General features: G+C 40.7%; 1 protein-coding gene across 3 annotated transcripts; it reads right to left on the reverse strand.

The window, feature by feature from the left end:
* Positions 1-1,962: 1,962 nt before the first annotated feature.
* On the reverse strand, positions 1,963-17,369 carry DCAF4 (DDB1 and CUL4 associated factor 4). 3 transcript variants are annotated; one of them, XR_008329935.1, is made up of 15 exons: positions 17,076-17,198; positions 15,680-15,832; positions 14,463-14,551; positions 11,700-11,857; positions 11,065-11,147; positions 9,551-9,653; positions 9,067-9,210; positions 8,215-8,264; positions 6,893-6,972; positions 6,209-6,304; positions 6,036-6,133; positions 5,504-5,680; positions 5,286-5,400; positions 2,803-4,617; positions 1,963-2,761 (listed from the first exon to the last, which is right to left on the reverse strand). XR_008329935.1 is itself a non-coding variant. In XM_053384368.1 (14 exons), the coding sequence occupies exons 2-14, from the start codon at positions 15,787-15,789 to the stop codon at positions 4,367-4,369; spliced, it is 1,554 nt and encodes a 517-aa protein (XP_053240343.1). In that variant the 5' UTR covers positions 15,790-15,832; positions 17,248-17,369; the 3' UTR covers positions 1,963-4,366. The 3 variants fall into 3 exon arrangements, 2 of the variants coding, with proteins under 2 accessions (XP_053240343.1, XP_053240332.1); XM_053384368.1 differs by lacking the exon at positions 17,076-17,198 and adding an exon at positions 17,248-17,369 and having other exon boundaries at positions 1,963-4,617; XM_053384357.1 differs by having other exon boundaries at positions 1,963-4,617.
* Between the last annotated feature and the right edge of the window lie 2,520 nt (positions 17,370-19,889).

The raw sequence follows: 19,889 nt of genomic DNA on the forward strand, positions 1-19,889 counted from the left end.
CATGCATAGCTGTTTGTTGCAGAACCCCTGGCTACAAGCTCAGCAGGTGAATGTTGCCTCTGGGGCTGGCCAGGCGGTGCTTCCCAGGCCCTTGTGGGGAAGTGTGAGGAGGCACGTCTCTTTGGGGCAGGGGCAGCAGCTGCGGCTGCCCAGAGGACTCCCGAGGAAAGGGGGCTGAGGGAACACTCCACAAGGGAGGGTGTTCAAAAAGGGGTGAGGGGCTGCCAGCTCTGCAGGCAAGGGGTGACATAACTGGGCTCCACAAGAAAGAAGGTAGTTGGTCAAGGGAGCCATGGACTCAAAACCTCTGCATTAGAGGGATATGCCTAAGGGAGCCTCGGGGAAATGGCATTCCTCTTCCTTAAAAAAAAAAGACAAATAAGCAAATGTACCAGGCTAACATAACTATGAATGTCCAAATTAAGTTTAGTGTGCACAAAGTCAATAAAAGGAAGGCAAGATATCTGAAAAGCCTTCTCTCCTTCCCTTTCCACCTTGCTGCTTCCCATCTCATAACTGGGATTTTATCAGTAAGAAGGGCTTATATGCCAAAAATATCAACCTTTGCCATGGACTTTAGTTACACCCTTTTCATAATCTGTTGACAAAAAGAGATGTGTGTATTGGTGCTAAATTAGTACAGCTAGTGGTAACTAGTACAAAAAAATACTAATAAAAATTAGCAGATTTTTCAAACATATATAATTTTATTTGTATGGCACCTTTCCATAGTTGAAACTATGCTCATGGCAGCTTACAAAATGAAAAATACATAATTATTAAAAGTAGTCATAAACAATAAAACCTCAAAAAGTACTCAACCACATTAAAAAAAATCCATATAAATCATAAAATCAACATAAAAATACAAAAAAAGTAACAGTAACAACCCCCCACCCCCACCTCAGTCAGTAGAGCCCCAAAGTCTGTTCGGCGGCCTCAGCTTTTGTAGCTGAAGTCAGTCAGGGCCCAGGTCCTCCCAGGCCAAGTGGGAAAAGGCTTGCAGGGCAGGTCACAGCTTTCCCAGGGCTCACAGCCAAGATGGGAATTTAAATGGGAAGCCAAAAGTAGGTGCCTGCTCACAAAGGAATTGTCATAAGATAATACAAATTACTGAAGTGCCTTTGGCTTGCCATTATAAAGAAAGCAGGAAAAGGTGATACACTCCTGCCAAACTGAAGTTTAAATCCCACATAGGTTTTGTATAAAATGAAATAAATATTCTTCACACACCATACCATGAACGGCCCCACAAACAGGGATTTTCCCGGTTTACATATTCTACAAGGCGCAGTGCATGGTTCACCCATCACACAGGTGTGTTTCTCAGTCTGGGATCCGGCTGTAGTAAGATGAAGCAACCATGCCAAAACATACCAAAAAAAGTTACAAAATTAAAGGCTTCGAGTCAGCTATTCCATGACAAAGTTATCATTCGTTTCCAACGTGGCAGCTGGCAAATGGAAAGATAGGCTTAGATACTGGTTTAAAAAATGAAGCATTTCTTTTGTTTACAATGAAGTATTTGAATTCAGCCTTCACTATATATTATTTTAATGTAAAGATTCAATGTATAAGAAAAATATCAAAGTCTGTTTTACAGATTCAGTAAAAACAATCACATTTTCCCCAAGCCTACTGTTCCCCTTCTTCAAAAGGTAACTGCAAGTCACCATTCTTTCATTAATTGATTTATGGTGACACGTTTGATTTCTCTACATGAAAGCACTGGGAAGGTCATCCAGTCTTCACTGTTGTGCCTTATCAGGATAGGGTTGCATTTCTCTCAAGGGGCAAGAATACAGTTAGGTGGATCTCTTGGACTCTGTGGAAGAGCCAGTGGCTAGGAGTGCCTGCTACCAGCTTAGGTTTCTGCAGCAGCTTGAATCCTATCTGGAGAGGTTTACGGGCCAAAACAACAGGCCAACCACAAGAAGTGGTCAAAGCTTTTTTAAAAAAGCAGATACCTGTCCCCACCTCTAAGCAAAGCACTCCTGGTCATTCCCTGATCCCTCAGAATTACTAGGCAGTAGCAGGTGTGCTTTGCTGGAAATGTAGCAGGGGGCTAAGATGCACAGGCTTCTGCCACCTGCTACGCTCTCTTCCTTTCCAATCCTATAAAGAATTTTTATTTATTCATTCTACGTATTCCACATTTCCTTTAAGGAGTGCAAGGTTTCTCCCACCCTCTAATCTTTGTCACAACAGCCTTGTGAGGCAGGTTAGACTAAGACAGTGATTGGCCCAGGGCAGGATTTCTACCCAGGTCCTAGTCTACACGGGGTGTGGAGGCAGAAAGGAATAGCAAGCACCAAGGAATCCCAATTAATAATAATAATAAAGAAGGAATGGTGAGGGAACTTGGTGCACACTAAAGGGGTGTCTGGGAGAGCCACATTCAGAACCTCCAGTCCAAAATATTTAATTTATTCCTACTCGTCAAAAAAGCCTACAGTGTCTTAAAATATTTTGAAGATGCAACAGACTCTTGGTTATGCTTATGAACAAAGTCACAAGTTATACACAGTTCATTCAAAAGCATCATATTCCAGATTCTCCTTCTCCAGGGGGTTGAGGTGGTGGTTGCCTGTAGTATGAAATTACAGTTTTGACAACTGAGTAGGTATTTGTACACCTAAGTATCTTAAGGATTCAATGACCCACTTAAATGAAAATTGTTCCCTGCAATGAAACAGCCCAGCAGATCAGTCTTGAAATACTGTGCTGATCCTCATTGGTAAGGAAGGTTTTCACTTTACGTCTAGGAATAAGTGCCTTATATTGTTTTTGAATGCTAACTACAATATGTCATTAAGTCCCACTTGCCACTCCAGTGGAAAAGTTAACTCAATGAGTATACTCAAATCCACACCCCTGGGGGACCTTCAAATCAAATATATCTGCAAGCCATAAACACCTGTCATATCCTGTTCCAAACGCTCATTAAAACCATAGATGAGAACACCCAGAACTGTTTTCCACATCAAAAGTCTTGTCTTTTGAGTTTTGGTAGGCTTTTTGGAGCCTTTGAAAATGATGCTTAACAGTTATCTCAGCAAAAGCTGTGCTGATATTTCCAAAACTGTCTTCCAAGCCCCCAAAGGCGGGCAACAGAGTCTCAATTTCTGTTCTGGTACGGCGGCAGCCCACTTTGGCAGCCATCTCTCACTCCTTACTCATTTTAGAACTGCAAGCTGCTATTGTGGATTAGGTGTCATCAGACATGCTGGTATCTGAGCTCCAAGTAAAATAATTAAATTCCTCCTTCAGCTGCTGTTGTCTTAAAAACCATACCACTTTTCCAGAGACTTTGCAAAAACATTTGTTATTGTGCTGGAATGGATCTGCGGTTTCAAATCCACCATCCACTAAGAACTTCAGTCTCCCTTTATTTTTTAAGAAACATTTTCATAGTGGAATGATGAAGATGCAGAATCTCTGAAAACAGCAGCAGCAACAAATAACAAACTTTCGCTTAAATTCTTAAACATTTGAGTTTAACACAAAAAATCTTATCTAGATTTCAGTAAGCAAAGTTGCCGAAGAACAGTCAAAATAAAATCTAAATCCACTTATTTTAAAAAGAATAAAATGGTGTGCTGAACAGGTCAGGTTTAGCATAAATCTGCATGCACTTGTTCCCTATCCATCAAAGTAGAAACATACTTTGGGAAGCAAGTATTTGTTGTGCTTGATTTTTGTCACTTGAAATATCTCTTGGATAATTCTAGTTCTTAGGACGTTGGGAACACGAGCAGACCCACCTCAGAGACTCTGCAAGATGGCATAGCTTTTGGTAAGCATTCCTAGCAAATTACAGAAGCAAGAAAAATATTATGTATTGAGTAATCAGCAAGCTCAGTAACTGGAGTTCAGCCCAGAAGCAAGAATGGTAGGTATAATCAAGATTTCCAGAACAGCAGCCATTCTGCATGGCATGGGCAATATTCCTGCAGGTTGCTTGCACTGCCGATGAAAGCACCCTTCCTCGATAGCCAGCACTGTTCTACTATTTCTGTGGGCTTATATAAAACCTATAAGCTCTCCAAGTAAACAATTAGGAGCAAGCATGTAGCATGGAAACTGTAAAGTGGCATATCTAAGGACGCAGGTATACTGAATTTTTTCTTCTATGAGTTTCAACATCTGAAGCTGACAACATGCAATAAAAATCAAAGAACTGTGTTTGAAAATAGCAAAAGCAACTAAATGCTCCCATGACTTTATTCACAATATTCTGAAATATGAAAACTGAGGAGAAAAGTGTTCACGAAATAAGAAAATAAAGAATGTTAAAGGAAAGAACCACAGCCCACCTCCGTACAACAATATGCAGGGCAGACAGCCTCCACATTTTTGTTCTCCATCACTGAGGTGGAGTGGAATTGTCCGCTTCGTTGGCAGACAGACAATATGGATCGTCTGTTTTATAGGAGAAATAATGGAGATCCTGCTTGACAGCCATAAGCAAGCCGGGAACCCCTCGGGAGCCTCCAAGATGTGATGAAAACTCCACACTTGGGATGGAGTCAGTGGAAAATGGATGTGGAGAAGGTATAGTCCGTAGCAAATGAGCGTCTTGGAGACTCCAAATTCGTGTGTAACAATCCTGACCCACTGAGGAAGGAAAAAAACAAAAATTCTAGCACCTAACAGCCCATTACGTCCATTTAATGAAATACTTGTTACATTTACATCTCCCTGTCTCCTCAATCATGCGAGGCTGCTTGCTGCAGCTGCAAGAGTTATGCCAGGAGGATGGGACTGATTGTGGCTTTATGGAGATGGTGGCCAGCAACATCAGAGGCCAAGGATAAAGCTCAGCCATTTGTGGAGAGCAAAACACAGGCCCAGGAGATACATATGTGGAAGAAAGGGCAAATGAATCTCCCAGAGAGGAGAAATTTTCTGAAAACTTGGGTCAGCAGACTAGAAACATTTTGTGGAGTCCTGGGCATGTTTCCTGTCAGCTATTAAGATTTCTTCACAATTCAAATGCAGGACAGCATTATTTTCTATTTATAGGTTATATAAGTCTGTTTGAAACACTGGGCAGCTGCTGCCAGCCAGTGTGGAGAACACTAAGGCAGATGGACCAATGTTTTGACTTGGTACAGTTACTGTGAGTGAAATGCACAGGATCCAGTGGCTGAACAACAATGGAAAAACTCTCACTACACAGCCCTAGAGATATATAAAACATTTGTCAAAAACAACGGCAGACAGCTTTGTCTGAACAGCCTTTTTTAGGCAAACTCCATTTTGTGCATGACCATGTGCCCTACCTGCTGTAAGAAGCCCTTCTTCCTCATTGACATGCAAAGGCAGAATGCTGTGTTCATTGTGATGACCGTGATATTCTTTCACACATTTTAGTTTTCTCAGATCCCAGAGTTTTATCTGTAAATGGACAGCGTAAGAGAACAAACACATCAGGAATGCTTAGGCAAGGCAGTAAAAACAGTATTCATGGAATATTTCGTGAAACAAACTGGATCTCTACCCGGCCTGCCATGTCTGCAGCCAAGAGGTACTGCTCATCCTTCAGAAGATTCACAGATGTGACTGCCGAGTCATGAAACAGCCGGAGGCTTTTCAACCCTTGCCCTGTATTCATGGGGCGGCGGATATCAATGCTGAAAATCTCCCCTGAACGGCAGCCATTATACAGCACTGGAGCCTAGAAAAGCCAAAGAACAAATTCAGCGGATTTCAACACTGCCTTACTACGTGTACCCAAACCCTCCTTCTTGGGTAGCGAGGGGTTGTGTAGCTGGGCTGTTCCCCCACCTCCATTTTATCCAAGCAACAACCATCTGAAATAAGCTACATGATACCAACCAAAGAAAACCAGGCAAATTCAATGGCTAGGATCTGAACCCAGGTTTTCTTCACCAAAGCTCAGTGCTCTACTCCATAGTACAACTTTACTGTATCCTCAAAGCTTGTTTAAGTTGAGTGGTGACAACATTAACCACAGAAGTTCAGGGCTATCATTGCCTGGGTCTGCTTGTTGCACAAAAAGTCTCTCCTACCTGGGTGGCAAACTGCTGTGCAAGAGCATCACTGCTGATAGAAAATATCTGACGATGACCGGTCACTGCATTGGTCACATGGACTTGTTTACTTAAACCTAAGGTGAAACAAAATGTCAGCACCAGACAAGTAATTAGCTCCATAATGATAGTGGTAAAGTATTGCACCTTACCTGTGCTAAAGTAATTATCAGCCTGAGGATTCAGACACCAAGCACAGGACCAGGCTGTGGAGATCTTGAAGCTGCACAACATTCCAGGCTGGTCTCCTAAAAAGAAAAAGGAAGAAGCCATTAGGAAAGCATCCTCAACACCAGGTTTGTCTCCCAAAAATGGTATAGGGTACCTATCTTTTATTATTCACACCACTGTATCTTCAAAACATTCAAATGCAAAAAACACTTGAAGAGCTTCTGCCACACTGAACTGCTTAACTGACGACCCAATGCCTGCTAGGGAGCAAGGCCATAATCCACTTAGACCAAAGCAGTCTCATTTACTTGCTTTGAGGAAGGAATTATGATGAATAAATTGCACGATGCATCCCTAAATCCCATCTTTTATAAGTATGCCCTCTACCCAAAGCATATGCTTGCCTCTTTCAGTGGCTGAACATTAGCAACGTGCTTTGGACATAATTTAAAAAACCATGTTCAATAAAGGGAGCAAAACAATTACTGACAGAAGACTGACTAGTTACCTAAACTAAGCCAACAAAAGCCAGAGGCCTGGACATAAGGCAATGTCAGTGTTATTCTTATAACACTCAGAAAAACCATACTTGAGAACTGTAAAACTGGTATGTCTCATATAGGATCTCCGCATGCCTAAGACTTCACCCAACAGATATACACTACCTGCATTAGAGTTATTGAACAAAGATGCTGGAAGCAGGCTGGCACAACCGAGAGTTTCTGCAATGCCCATGAGGCACAGCTTGATGGAGGTAGTTAAGGATATTAAAGAGACAATACAGACAGCTCTCGCAGGAACAGAATGTGTCACTTTAAATCAACCCAAGAGGCAGATCTCCCTCTGCCACAGTTGCACTAATAAATATTTCACTAGAAAACAGGAGATTTCAGAGCATTTCAAGATATACAACAAGCACTATCAAGAAAGCATCATAGATAAAAGTGTTAACTTACGGGGTTCCCCACCCCCATTTAAACCAATGTCTCCAATCTCTGCTCCCTACTTTTAGCATGGATACTAAGAACAAACAGAAGGCAAAAACAGATAAATGATGGAAGTCATGTTCCTCCTCTTTCTACCACAAAGCACAAAAACACTGCAGTAGTGTTATTTAATTTAAGTTCAAAGCCCCAGAACAGAAAACTGATTTTTCTAGAGTGATACTGAAGAGAAAACAATTTTCATGTTTTTTGGGAGGGGTCTAAATGGTGCACATCCTCCATGCATGCCTGGAGTTGTTCCGTTTAATCACCTTGCCCAAAACAGAAGATTTGAGACTGGGTGATAGTTGGCCATATTGGCCAGGTCCAAAGATGTTTTTTAAGAAGCAGTTTAATAACCACCACTTTCAGCAGGTCTGGGAAGGCTCCCTCACAGAGGAAAGCATTCACCACCCCGTGGAGCCCATCGCCCAGCCTGCTTTTATGAGCCAGGATGGGCAAGGATCCAGGAGACATGTGGTTGGTTTCACTTGTCCAAGCAGCCTGTCCACATCCTCACTGGAATTGATCCCATGCAACATCACCAGGCAGGACCCTAGCACTCTTCCACCCCAGCCTGGATCCCACTGTGGAGTCTACCTCTTTCTGAATCTGAGTGACTATCTGCAAAGAACTTTTCAAAATCGTTGCAGGAGATAATTGGGGTCGTCACAAGGACCTAATGGTGAAAGTGGTTCCGCTAGATTGTGAACCACTTGAAAAGAGTCTCCTGCTGCTGTTCTCTACAGATGCAATAGAAGCGGTGAAGAAGGTCCTCTTCGCCGTCGCTATCACCACTTGGTAGGCTCAACATTGAGCTCTAACCAGTGTTCGGTCTGACTCGGAATGAGTTCTCAGCCACCGGTGCTCTAGCAGTGTCAGCGATTGTTTCATCATCCTCAGCTCCAGCGAAAACTACAGGGCCACGCGGGCTCCATGCAATCGGAGAGGGTGCTTCAGAGCCAGACAGTTGATAGCACTTAATTTTTTTATAAGAAGGATATAACACATGGGAATCTGGATGACTTAGCGAGGCCCAACACACAGAATTCACCTTGAAAATAAACAAAAACAAACAAACAAACAAACAAACAAACAAAAACAGAAAATGCCTATTGGAACAAGGATATATGAATGCAGATAGATTAACTGAACAGGCTAGTTTTGAAAGTATAACCCTGCTCCCCCCACCCCCTGAAAATGAATAAGAAGCTGAACACAATCTAGTTAATAAATGAGAACCCATAGATTTCATACAGATTGGCACAGCTCTTTAACCAGGCCTTTTAAACAATTTATGGCCTTTTAAAAGTGTGTTTGTGTGGGGTGTGTGTAAATATTTCTTTTTTTTTAATGTTAGGCATTTTGTGCTTTTATACTGTAAACTGCACTGCAATCTTTGGAAAAGCGTCTCATCCCTATGGTTATAAGGACTGATTTTCCACCCTCCAAAAACTTGTTTAAGCAGAGATGAAACATGTTCCTAATGTCTGGTCTTCGTTTAGCAGTCTTGCAACTGAATTCTGAAAAGAGCTTCCATATTCAAACCACATATGAGTTACAATAATCTAACCTGGAACACAGATAACTGTGGCTAGGCTCTCACACAAGAGCAGACCAGCTTATGAGACCAGAGGCTTATCTAGTTCAACATCCCATGTCCCATAGTGGTCAAACCAGATGGCTATGGAAAGCCCATAAGCAGAACACAAGTAAATTGGTCCTCTCCAAATGTTGCTCCCCAGCAACTGATATTCAGAAATCGACTTAAGTGCTCCACATTTCTGCTTGGTCTCAATAGTTAGGGTTAAAGAGAATAAATAAATTCTAAACTTGAAAGAAGGACAGAGCAGTACCTTGCGGTTTGTAAAATACAGGTTGTCGTACATTTCCACAGTAAGAGTATTCTTCCCCAAACCACTGAGGTTGACAATACCACATTTACATCCTCCATGCTCGACATCATTCACAGTGAATATTCTTTCAGAGGCACTGTCTGCCTGCAAAAGCAAGGGGTGAATTGCTGAGGAGTTACTTTTTCCCCAAGGAGGGCTCTTCCACTAATGAAGAAAATCGCAAGCTCCTCTCAAAATGTTACAGAAAGAGTATCAGTTGCCAAATGCCCCCTGCCACCCACCCTGCCCCAAGATCCGGCTAGTAGCTGCCGTTCTTCCAAATGAATGGCAGAAGAATTTCTAAAGGTACCCATGGATGCATCACCCATGGATGCATCTGGAAGAGATCATTCTTGCTGTAAGATCACATTGCAACCTTAATACCAAGATAAATGACTGTCCTAACATAAGTAAAAAAAAACAAAACAAAACCCCTCCAACTTACCATTATCAATTTAAAATTGTTGCTTCCACAAATAGAGGAATCTGGGGTCTCAATTTCCAATTTCCTTCTCTGCATGCAATTCACTTTTAATTCATGGATCGACCTACGTCAGAACAAGGAAAAGAGAACAACGAAGGAAACTGGCATTTAATGTCAACAAAGCCAAAATCAGTATGAGAGCCAGTATCAGTGCTAACAATCAAGTGTTATTTTAGAGTGATCAGATAAATTAAGAGTGCTGTCCTGCGGCCCCTGGAGATGGTGTAGCAGCGGTCATAGGACAGATTAGATCTAACCCTTCTACATAACAAACAGAACTGTGGGTCAGGGAGAACCAGTGTCGCGAGCATCCTTCTCCAATGGCACCAGCTTCCTCTGACACCTTGGCCCAACATGATGCAGGGTCAAAAGGGTGGGGACATTCTAGGAAGCTGCTTGAGTCCAAAGCCCTCCTGGTTTCCTGATAACATTCCAAAACCCGGAGATTTACATACACTTCTGAACTTTATCTAAATGTATCCGGCCCCTTGTTTCCAACAGGAGGGAAATGAAAAACCAAAGTATTTTTAAAAATATTTTACACATGGTAATGGAAGGACTGCACTCTGTGCTCCCTTCTATTCTGCCAGTGGAGTCTGACAAGGCATTAACAGATGGGTGGTTAAAATGCTTTCATATTTCCCCAACAACTAGCCATAGGATTGTACCTGAACGTTCCCAAACCTATCATTTCCAGTGCAAAGTCCAATATTGGGGGGGGGGGAGAGAATAAATTGCAGTGTATTGCCTATCAACATCAATGAAATTCCATAGATGATATCCAATGTTCACCATACTCAAAGGAGACTTAAGCCTGCTGATTTCAATAAGTGGTTCCTCCCCTATCAACTTGCCAGATGGATCGATTCCCCCCCCTTCACTGCTCTGGGGGTTCACCTCCACCTCCCCACCAGTCAATTTCAGGTGGCATACAGTGGTGGGAGGAGAGACGAGGGAAAGCCCCATCATGCAAGTGGAAGCCCTCGCATAGGGCTTTTGCTGATGGGGCTTGTAAGGTGAATCGCGCAAATGCATTTACAAGTGAGTTAGTTGGATAGCACCCTCAGTGACAGCAACAATTAGACCGTTTAGCTGAAATAAAATCTAGTCTAATAAAGGCTGCCCTTTGGGAGGAAGGACGGGATAAAAATGGAGTATAAGTAACTTATATACAAGAACTACACATTGTTTTTAAAATACTATGAACAGAGAAAGATTACCATTTGATCAAAAAAGTACTTTGATAACTATCTTTTCCACCAAATCAAGCAAAAGAGGTTTTAGGTAGGCTGCAAACCAAATAAATGTGAACGGTATGTTGCAGATCCATCCTCCACATACTGTAGAATCTGATACTGAAATATTCAGTAATTGGGCACCTTGTAGTCACTCTGGTCTGTTAGAGAAGTTCCCCTTTTCCACAGAGCTTAAGAGAAAGAGCTTTGCAACATAAAAGGAATGTTAAATCATCTTACCTGCGATAGTTGATAGAGCTAGGCAAACCTAACTGCCTCTTGCGTAAAACGATTGAAGAGTTCAGCCCAGACCTGGATGCTTTCTGTTTAAAAATGGTGAAAGTGCACAATCATGTTCCTTGTGCTTAAAAAAATCATGGGCTGAATCCAACAAAACCATAAGCAGAACTATCACACAATGGAATTTCCTAACCTCCACACGTGTGCTTGAGTACACACAAACACAGTCCTGCTCTGGAGGAATGGGGGAACTCCCAAAGCAGTGTTTTTTTTGGGGGGGGACTTTCAGAAGGACAAAGGGTAGGAAGTTCCATTGCACCACTGGAAGTTGTTCATCCAATGACTTCATTGAATACAACTCCATGAACTCTTCATGTACAATTGTCACTCTTACATCGAGCAAGTGTGTGGACTTCACATAATCTTGTTCTATGTTTAATCAAATGAATAATATAAGCTTTCAATTTATGAATTAAAGCTTGAACAATAAGATTTTCATATGTAAGAGAAACGTGTAAACTTAAATCAGAAACCAGAATCGGCATAGAATTGCGTACCCTTAAAGCAGCTGATGGCAATGACCTTACGCGTTAAGTGAACCTAATTTGAGAGAATAATTAAGTGCAACAGCTCACCTTCATGCATTTCTCCTCCTCCTCCAAGAGCTTTAGCCTTTGACTCTCCATCCTTCTGTGCTGAATACTCTCATTGGTGAGAGGGTTGCTGTTGTTATGCCCAGGAAGCAAGCGAAAGTAGCGGTTCCTTTCAGGATCGTAGTAAAATCCTGGTAATTCTTAAAAAGAAATCAAACACTGTTAGCTGAACCCTCTTCCATCTTCCGCATAGATTACACTGCATGACAATGGACAAACATTTGTAGCACTTCATACAATTACTTTCTGTGGTAGGAAAAGCATCCACCGTTGCAGTTTAACACGAGGAAGCAGTTGGTAGTTTTCTTACAAATAAATATAAAAACTCAGTGCAAAGGACAACTGTAGCTATTTACAGGGTGGATTTGATTTAAATCATGATTTAAATCACTAGCCAGTAAGACTTGATTTAAATAGGATGGATGCATCCATGAGGAACTAAAAAAGATGCTCAGGATATCTTTAGGGGAAAAACCAGAGTCATTCTTACTGAGTATAGTAGGAGATGAGATACCACAAGAAAGGAAAAAATTACTCTTTTATGCAACTGCAGCAGCCAGGTTACTCCTTGCAAAGAACTGGAAAGGAAATTATATTACCCACAAAAGTGGATTGGCTATATAAATTAACAGAATTTATAGAACTGGCAAAATTAACTGCGGCAATAAGATATCAAACACATCAGAAATTAAGGTCACAATGGTTATGGTTCGAAGAGTACATGAGCAAACACTGCTCTAAAGATAACATGCTGGTATGTTTAGACTAAGCTCGTAAAGTTGTCATGATAATATAATAGTATACTAAAAGAAATAATGCAAACATTATTTGCAATGTAAATAAGAACTTGAATGAAAAAATGACAAGCACTGGTGGAGGGAAGTCACAAAGGTGTATTATCATCCACCTATTTTATGTACTTCTTTCTTACCTTAATTTTTTTCTTTTGTTTTTCTTCTTATCCTTTTTTCTTTTTGTTGTTATTATGGTTGCAAATGTATGTGTATTAATGTTTGTATGAACATCTAATCAAATCAAATAAATAGTTTTTTTAAAAAAAGACTTGATTTAAATAATCTTTTTACAAAAAGACTCGTTCTTCCTGGTATAATCTTAATATTTACAACCAGATGAAGCTCTCATTTTTGGAGTAATAAATTTTCAGAGTAGTTTTTACTGTTATAGCAAAAATTACTGATTTGGTTACACTATTAGAAATACATAGATAATTATGAAATTATTGTGAGATTTAATAATTTATATTTGGACAACTTTTCTGCTGTACTTTTTTGGAAGGAGAAAAATAACCATTCCCTTAATAACAATTTAAACAATTTATTTAACTAAAACAGTAACATTATAGCATATGTATCCATGTTTGTTAACTGATGTGGTTAAACAACTGACTTGCACAATTATTACACAAAGATCCCAAGATTTGTGGAGTTTTCTGTGCACGAGGTTGCACTTTCTGCGCACGAGGTTGCACTTTCATTTTTACAGATTCACACTTAGCTACTTGTGCAGATCTATTCCACTCCAAACAATCTATTCATTGAACCTCTTGGAATTCAGCATTTAAGAGGTATGGGGTTGATTCTGTGTATGTAAATTTGGAAAGGCACAATGGGAATAAGTTTTTTCCCTCAACTCTGTATGTTTATAACATTTTTCCTGTGATGAAAAGGCACGTTATATCGGCAGACACAAATTCACACTTCTGAGAACTGCAAAAACAAGCATCTGTGATAATATCTTCTTGTTAGAAAAACTGCCCCAAATAATCTTACAGAAACCTCTGGAAGAGCATGACATTGTGAATGGATTAATGAAATTCATTTACAAAAAAATTTAAACATTGCATATAAAGCCTCATGCTACATATTTAAAAACAAATCCTTATTAGAAAACTATCTTTAGAAAGATTTTTCCTCCAAAAGCATTTTATTTTTAAAAATCCAATTTTAATTTTTAAAAAATCAGTTTTTTGGTTTTTTTAAAATCATTGATTTGTATCCACCTTGGCTACTTACAATGAAAGCAGCAAATCAAAGTTACTGCATTCACCAATTGGAATAGAGACAGCATAGTCATTCTTTAAGATTACTTTAACTTTGCACACAACTTTTTTAGCACATTATACTGGCCGTCTCCAAAAGGCTTCAGGGAGGTTAACTCCTTTTACAATATGAACATGTATTATTTTCAGCTTTACTTTCCAAGAAGTTGCTCTGGACAGATGTATCTGATTTCTATCTGACCAGATATGGCAATTGTCCCCCACTCATCCCTGTTGACATTGCTGGAATGTGAGAATCTTTAAACTGCATATTAACCCTATGAATTTAGTAATTTTGTCAATCCTGCAGGTTGATGCAGCAGGGCAGGTCTTATGTACAGAAATGAAGATGGAAACCTCACTCTCAGTTGCTGAAGTTGACAACATGTCTGGCAGAAGCACCCTAAAGAAACCTGTATTAATAAAGATGGCATGGCAAGGCCTTGAAATACTCATTTATGTGAATTATGTTTGAAAAAATGTTTATATATTTATCATAAAAAAAGATTTGACTTCAAGAAAGCCACTACTTTCCATTTGTCAATTTAACTTGTCAATATTTTTAAACTGATTAAAATATTCCTTAGACACAGGCGGCAGGCACCCTTTGAAAAGTTGAGTGACGATACATGTCAAAGGTCTCAAACTCATGAAAGCAGTGGGAACTTTCTTGGTAAATTCCTTACCAGGTGGTGGCATGCTCGACAATATTTCAGATAATGCAGCGGAGGGAGATTCATCTTCGCCAGTGTCTGGGTACAGTGGTGGTTCTCGTCTATAAGAAGGAGATACATAAGTAAGAAAGATTCCATAAAATATTTGGTGGGTTAAATATTAAACAAGTACAAATATCGAATTAACTATGATTGAAAAGGTTAAGAGTGAATTAAAAAGCAGGAAACTAATTTCAAGAAATGTCGTTACCCTGAGCAATATAAAGCCACCTACTCCAGTGTTCTATTGGGGAACTCAATTTTGTTGGGGGACGCTGAGGAAGAGAACGGAATAAGAAAAGGGAACATGTCCCCTGCTTTCTCTCTCTCTCTCCCTCCCGCTATTACATTTCTTTTCCCTCCCGCATTGGAAAAATGCCCCACCTCTCAGTATAATACTCAGATTCCACCTCGTCCAATATCCCCCTGGATCTTTCACTTCCAAGTCCTCCTACAACACTGCTTACAATAACCAAATGTTAAGTCCCATGGTCTACTCTATCCCAATATAGGAATCAATTTTACTGTATGTATGCAGTTTATAGGCAGATTGCCTCATCTCTACAGAGTTATCCAGAGCAACATACATACTTCAGATAATTTACTATTGACTCGGAGTGACGTCCACACAAACATTAGTTTGCTATCTGTTTTAATAGGGGCAATCAAAAAATAAGCCATTTTCATCTAAAAGGCATATATCACATATGAACTGTGAACAAAAAATTAACATAAAACCCTAAAGACCTTCTTAGATAATGCTTAAGGGCCAAAACGCTTCATTGTTTATATATTTATTTTATTTAAAAGATACTTGTATACTTCAAATTCATAAAAACAATGAAAGCGGTTTACAGCAATTATGCGTACATATTGAAATCACATAAAATTTAAAATGATAGAAAATATTTTTAATTGTCTGCATATTTATTATTACTTTTCTTAACTATCTGCATATTTATTTCTGTAAACCACTGTAGTAAGTGCATGAAAAAAATTAATGTTTCAGTTTTTCTGCTTCCTTTGATGGACACCGACACTGATGTTCTGCAGCACTGAGCTGCAAACTGAGTGCGGCAAGGCAACTATTGTGTCAATATTTAAGCGTGGACTTTCACTGTAAATATCTGAGACTCATCCATTCTATTTAAAGCATTAATCCTTAAAAATTTGAAAGTATCATCACCTACCCTAGCCTTGCTGAAGAAGTCCAGCGGTGGCGTATCCTCCAAGTCTGATTGGGACCTGGCCTTCGGTTGTCTCGCCAGCAGATTCTGCCTCGCCAACAGTTTCGTTTCATTCTGTGCACTGTACAGCACAACTTTCAGCAGTTTTGAAGAGCTCTACACAAATAACACCTCAATTCAGCTGCTTTAAAATCTGTGTTCATAGCCACATCATACACCCCGAAAGCACATGGCTACTCCCAAAGAATCCTGGGAATGGTAGCGTGTTAAAGGCTGCTGAGAATTGTAGCTCCCCCAGGATTCTTTGGGGAAATTATTTCAAAAAGTAGTTTGTGATACAGTGGTACCTCTGGTTACGTACTTAATTCGTTCCGGAGGTCCGTTCTCAAACTGAAACTGTTCTTAACCTGAAGCACCACTTTAGCTAATGGGGCCTCCCGCCCCCGCCGCACAATTTCTGTTCTCATCCTGAAGCACTGTACATACGGTACATACCACTGTACATATAACATGTGTTCTTCAACTTAAAAAACAAAAAATAAGGAAAGAAGTCCACCGGGCTACCAGTAAAGCAACTCTCTGGATCCTAGCCGCTGCACAATAACATTTATCCAACTTACTCTCTGATTCATTTAAGACAGCAAGCGAAACCCATAACAAGCTTTCTGTTAGGATATAAGTATCGGATATTCCTACTACTGGTTAGTTTACTATTATTAGCCTTGTACTGCAATTGTGTTGTTACGCCGACTTTAATGGAAACTGTTTCTATACCGGCTTTCATGGAAGTTGTTTATTTTTATACAAGCCAGACTATCTAAAGAAGCGTGCATGCATACGAAAGCCCATACCAATAACAAACTTAGTTGGTCTCGAAGGTGCTACTGGAAGTATTTTTTTTATTTTGTTTCGACTACGGCAGACCAACACGGCTACTACCTGTAACTATTACTTTTATGGTTAGATTAAGTCAAGGGTCTCCTTAAGAGGAAGAAAGGCTATCCAACCCAAGAAGTAAATCGAATTTTATTATTACGGTCACAGACCAGTTCCGGCTCACTTACAAGATCAGAAAAATCTTAAAACACAACAGGAATACATTGAATTGCAACTGGGTTTAATAGAGACGATTCAGATTTAGCAGCAGTTAAGAATATACATTAAATATTGACCACTAAAATATAAACTAAAATTATCACAACCCAACCAAAACCTAACCCACAGCTAAAGTCAGAGGAGAAAAAACAGCGAATTTGTGCCGAGGGGGCCGTAGCGGCCAACCAGGTGCCTGTGGGAAGTCCACAAACTCGGCAGCACACGGCGCCTCTGCCCTGCCCGCTTCCAAGAGTGAAGCAAAGACCCATAACTTCCCGCTCCCCCCGCCCGGACTCCGTCCTACCAGCCTCAAGCAGCCGCCGTCAGCAGCCTCCTTCCTTCCAGCTCCGTTTCCCTCAAAACTCTGGAAGTGGTCAAGGAGTCGCTCCAGCCTCTCCTACTCCGCTTCTGCTCCTCCTCCTCCTCCTCGCTCCTCCCTCTGCTAGCGACTACATGCGCGCGCACGCATATCCCACCTAATCTTTGATCTTCAAGGTTCCAGACACCTCCAGCAGCGACGTGGCAGGAAAAACTACTCTCTGCCTCGCCCCCCGCCCCCCCGCAGCCCGTTCACTCGGAAGCTTTAAGCCACTTCGACTCAGCACTTCCTTCAGCTTCCCCCTTCACAACTGCTCTCTCATTGGTTCCCTTCCTCGTCCCGCCTCTCCGCCCGCCCGAAGCTTTCAATTGGTCGAATCGGGGTGCCGATCATATGCCGTTTTGTTTTCCTCGCCGGGAGAGAGAGAGAGAGATCCAGAGTGGCAGGACTATGTATCTAATGTCTCTCCTCGCGTCCCCTCCGCCCAACCTCACTCTCGTGCGGTCCTCCTGCCTCGCTGACGGTCACGTGACTGTTTGGCGGCGGGGAAGGGGTTACTGTATAGTCCGTTCAGAAGAAGTAGGCGGGGCGCGGAGGATTCTCTGGCCACGCGACGAACCCGTGTGGGCGTGGCTTCGAGCAACTCGTAGAAACGGGTTGAGGAAACGGCGTCGCGCCGTCGGGAGAAGTTTTTGGTTTTGGTCTTACCTCAGAGATGCTCTGCTGCTCGCCGGGGGCGCGGGCATCGAGAGCTCGGCTCTTTCTCTTGAAAGCCTAGTGTTAAGATAGAAATAGTACAATTAGGGAGAAGTAAATCCTTTTAAAAAAAGTTTTTACAGTATTTATACTTTTCAAGTTTATACATTTCATTAGTTTTACAATCAATTTAACATTTCAAAGTTTGACTTCCTTCCCCCTCTTTCTGCTGTTCCTTATTATTATTATTTTAAAAATACCTTCCAAATTCATTTCATTTGCTCATTTAATTATTTACTTTCAATATATACCCTTATGAAACTGCAAATAAATCCTTGTACTGTGAAGTAAATCCTAGGACAGCTAATGTATATATGAAATAGATCATAGAACTGACTTCAGGGGGTCTAACTTTTGACTTAATTGAATGCCACCCATAAGTATATATACTAGGTTGAATTCTGTGGAACTTCTATATAGCAATACAGTGAAAATCCTACTGGCTACACAAAATTGGGATGGATTTAATCCTTTAAATTAGTGTTGTTTTGTATGGATATTGGGTGAGTTCTGGCTTGAGGAATTTTGGACTTTAGTTGCACCAGTCACTCATTACTTTAAAAGGGATAATTTAGAATTAAATGTGCAAGAGATGGGACATAAAATTCAACACACAGCAACATAATACTTGCTTGATGGAACCCTCTTCCCTCTCCTCCCACCTTGCTGTTCTTTTGTGTTCTGACCACTCCAAGCTATTTTTTAGGTAGGGGGATATGAGGTGGGGAAACCCCATTGCACTAGTGGAGATCCTTGTATGGGCTTCTGCTAGCATGTCCAGTTACTTTAATCCAATCTGTTTTGTTTAATCATGATTCTGGAATGTGTGGCGTTACTGTGCTGTGAAGTCTTAAATGTCTCATACAAAGATTTTTCATTTTGCCCTAATGAATTATTTGGCAATCCAGGTATTCTTGTTTCTTTTTATTGTTTCTCTATTCCCCAGTGTTGGGCCAAAGTTTGTCAAACTTTTAAATCCATAATTACTAGTACTGCACATGATTACTAGTACATCTGCTCATTTCTTTTAAATAAGTAACATTTTTAACACTGAGTGAGGTGTGGGTTTTTTTACAAGCTCAGTGTCAGGACTCATTCCAGCCAGTAGAGAGCAGCATTGCATTAACACAGTGTACTTACTTTTTCTATTTTAATCAATGGCAACGGAGCACATTCTTTTACAAATAAAACTTTACATTTGTTGTGAAGCAGTGTATGTTAGGACAATTCAAAAATCTTTTTGGAAGTGGTCACATACAGCGCCATTTCTGTCACACTGGCCACTGGGTTGACTAGTAGAAGGAGTGGTGTTAAAATTAACATGCTGCATCAGTGAATTGGTTTTCTCTTTAAATTTAACCACTTGTGCTGTTTTTACCACCCCATTTATAGTTTAATCTGCTGGTATTATTACTATTTATTATATATTTCTAATTTATATCCTGACCTCCCTCTCCTAAGAGTGAAAGAATGGCTAGCAATGATAAAACTATGTAGAAACAGTATAAAACAGCACAATAAACGTATTGCAGGCAGCAGTTATACACTGTTTTTTAGCAAAAGCTACAGGGCTGAGCTTTTATCTTGTGAAACTGACCACTGAGCAAATGTTCTCCTTGCTAATCAGATGCAGATAGCCAAGAGTCAAGTGCTTGTCCCGCCCCAACCCCCAAGTACCAAGCAAAAAGTTTCACTTCTCCATCCAGTGTTACCAGGTAAAAATTCTTACAGCAGTAGCAACATATTCTCCCCCGCAGCCAACCCAGAGGCAAAAACAGGCAGCCTGGTCTTATTACTAAATCCCAGGTCTCTGAGGCCCAAGATTCAGGCCAGGGCTTCATTTGCATGTTCCTCTGCATCTGGATGCAATTCTTCCATAGCAGATGTCCTCTCTGGAGAGATTCTCTTCCGAAAGTGGAGTCCCGTGCTAGCTCATAGCAGGAAAATAGCCAGCTAACTGATCTAGCAAAACCCCCACATGCTCATACTGATGAGCTTAATGCTATTTTATGGGTGATGTTAAATCATATGGAGTGAATTCAC

This window comes from Podarcis raffonei, chromosome 1 (assembly GCF_027172205.1).
Source record: "Podarcis raffonei isolate rPodRaf1 chromosome 1, rPodRaf1.pri, whole genome shotgun sequence".
In the NCBI taxonomy this organism is placed as follows: Eukaryota; Metazoa; Chordata; class Lepidosauria; order Squamata; family Lacertidae; genus Podarcis; species Podarcis raffonei.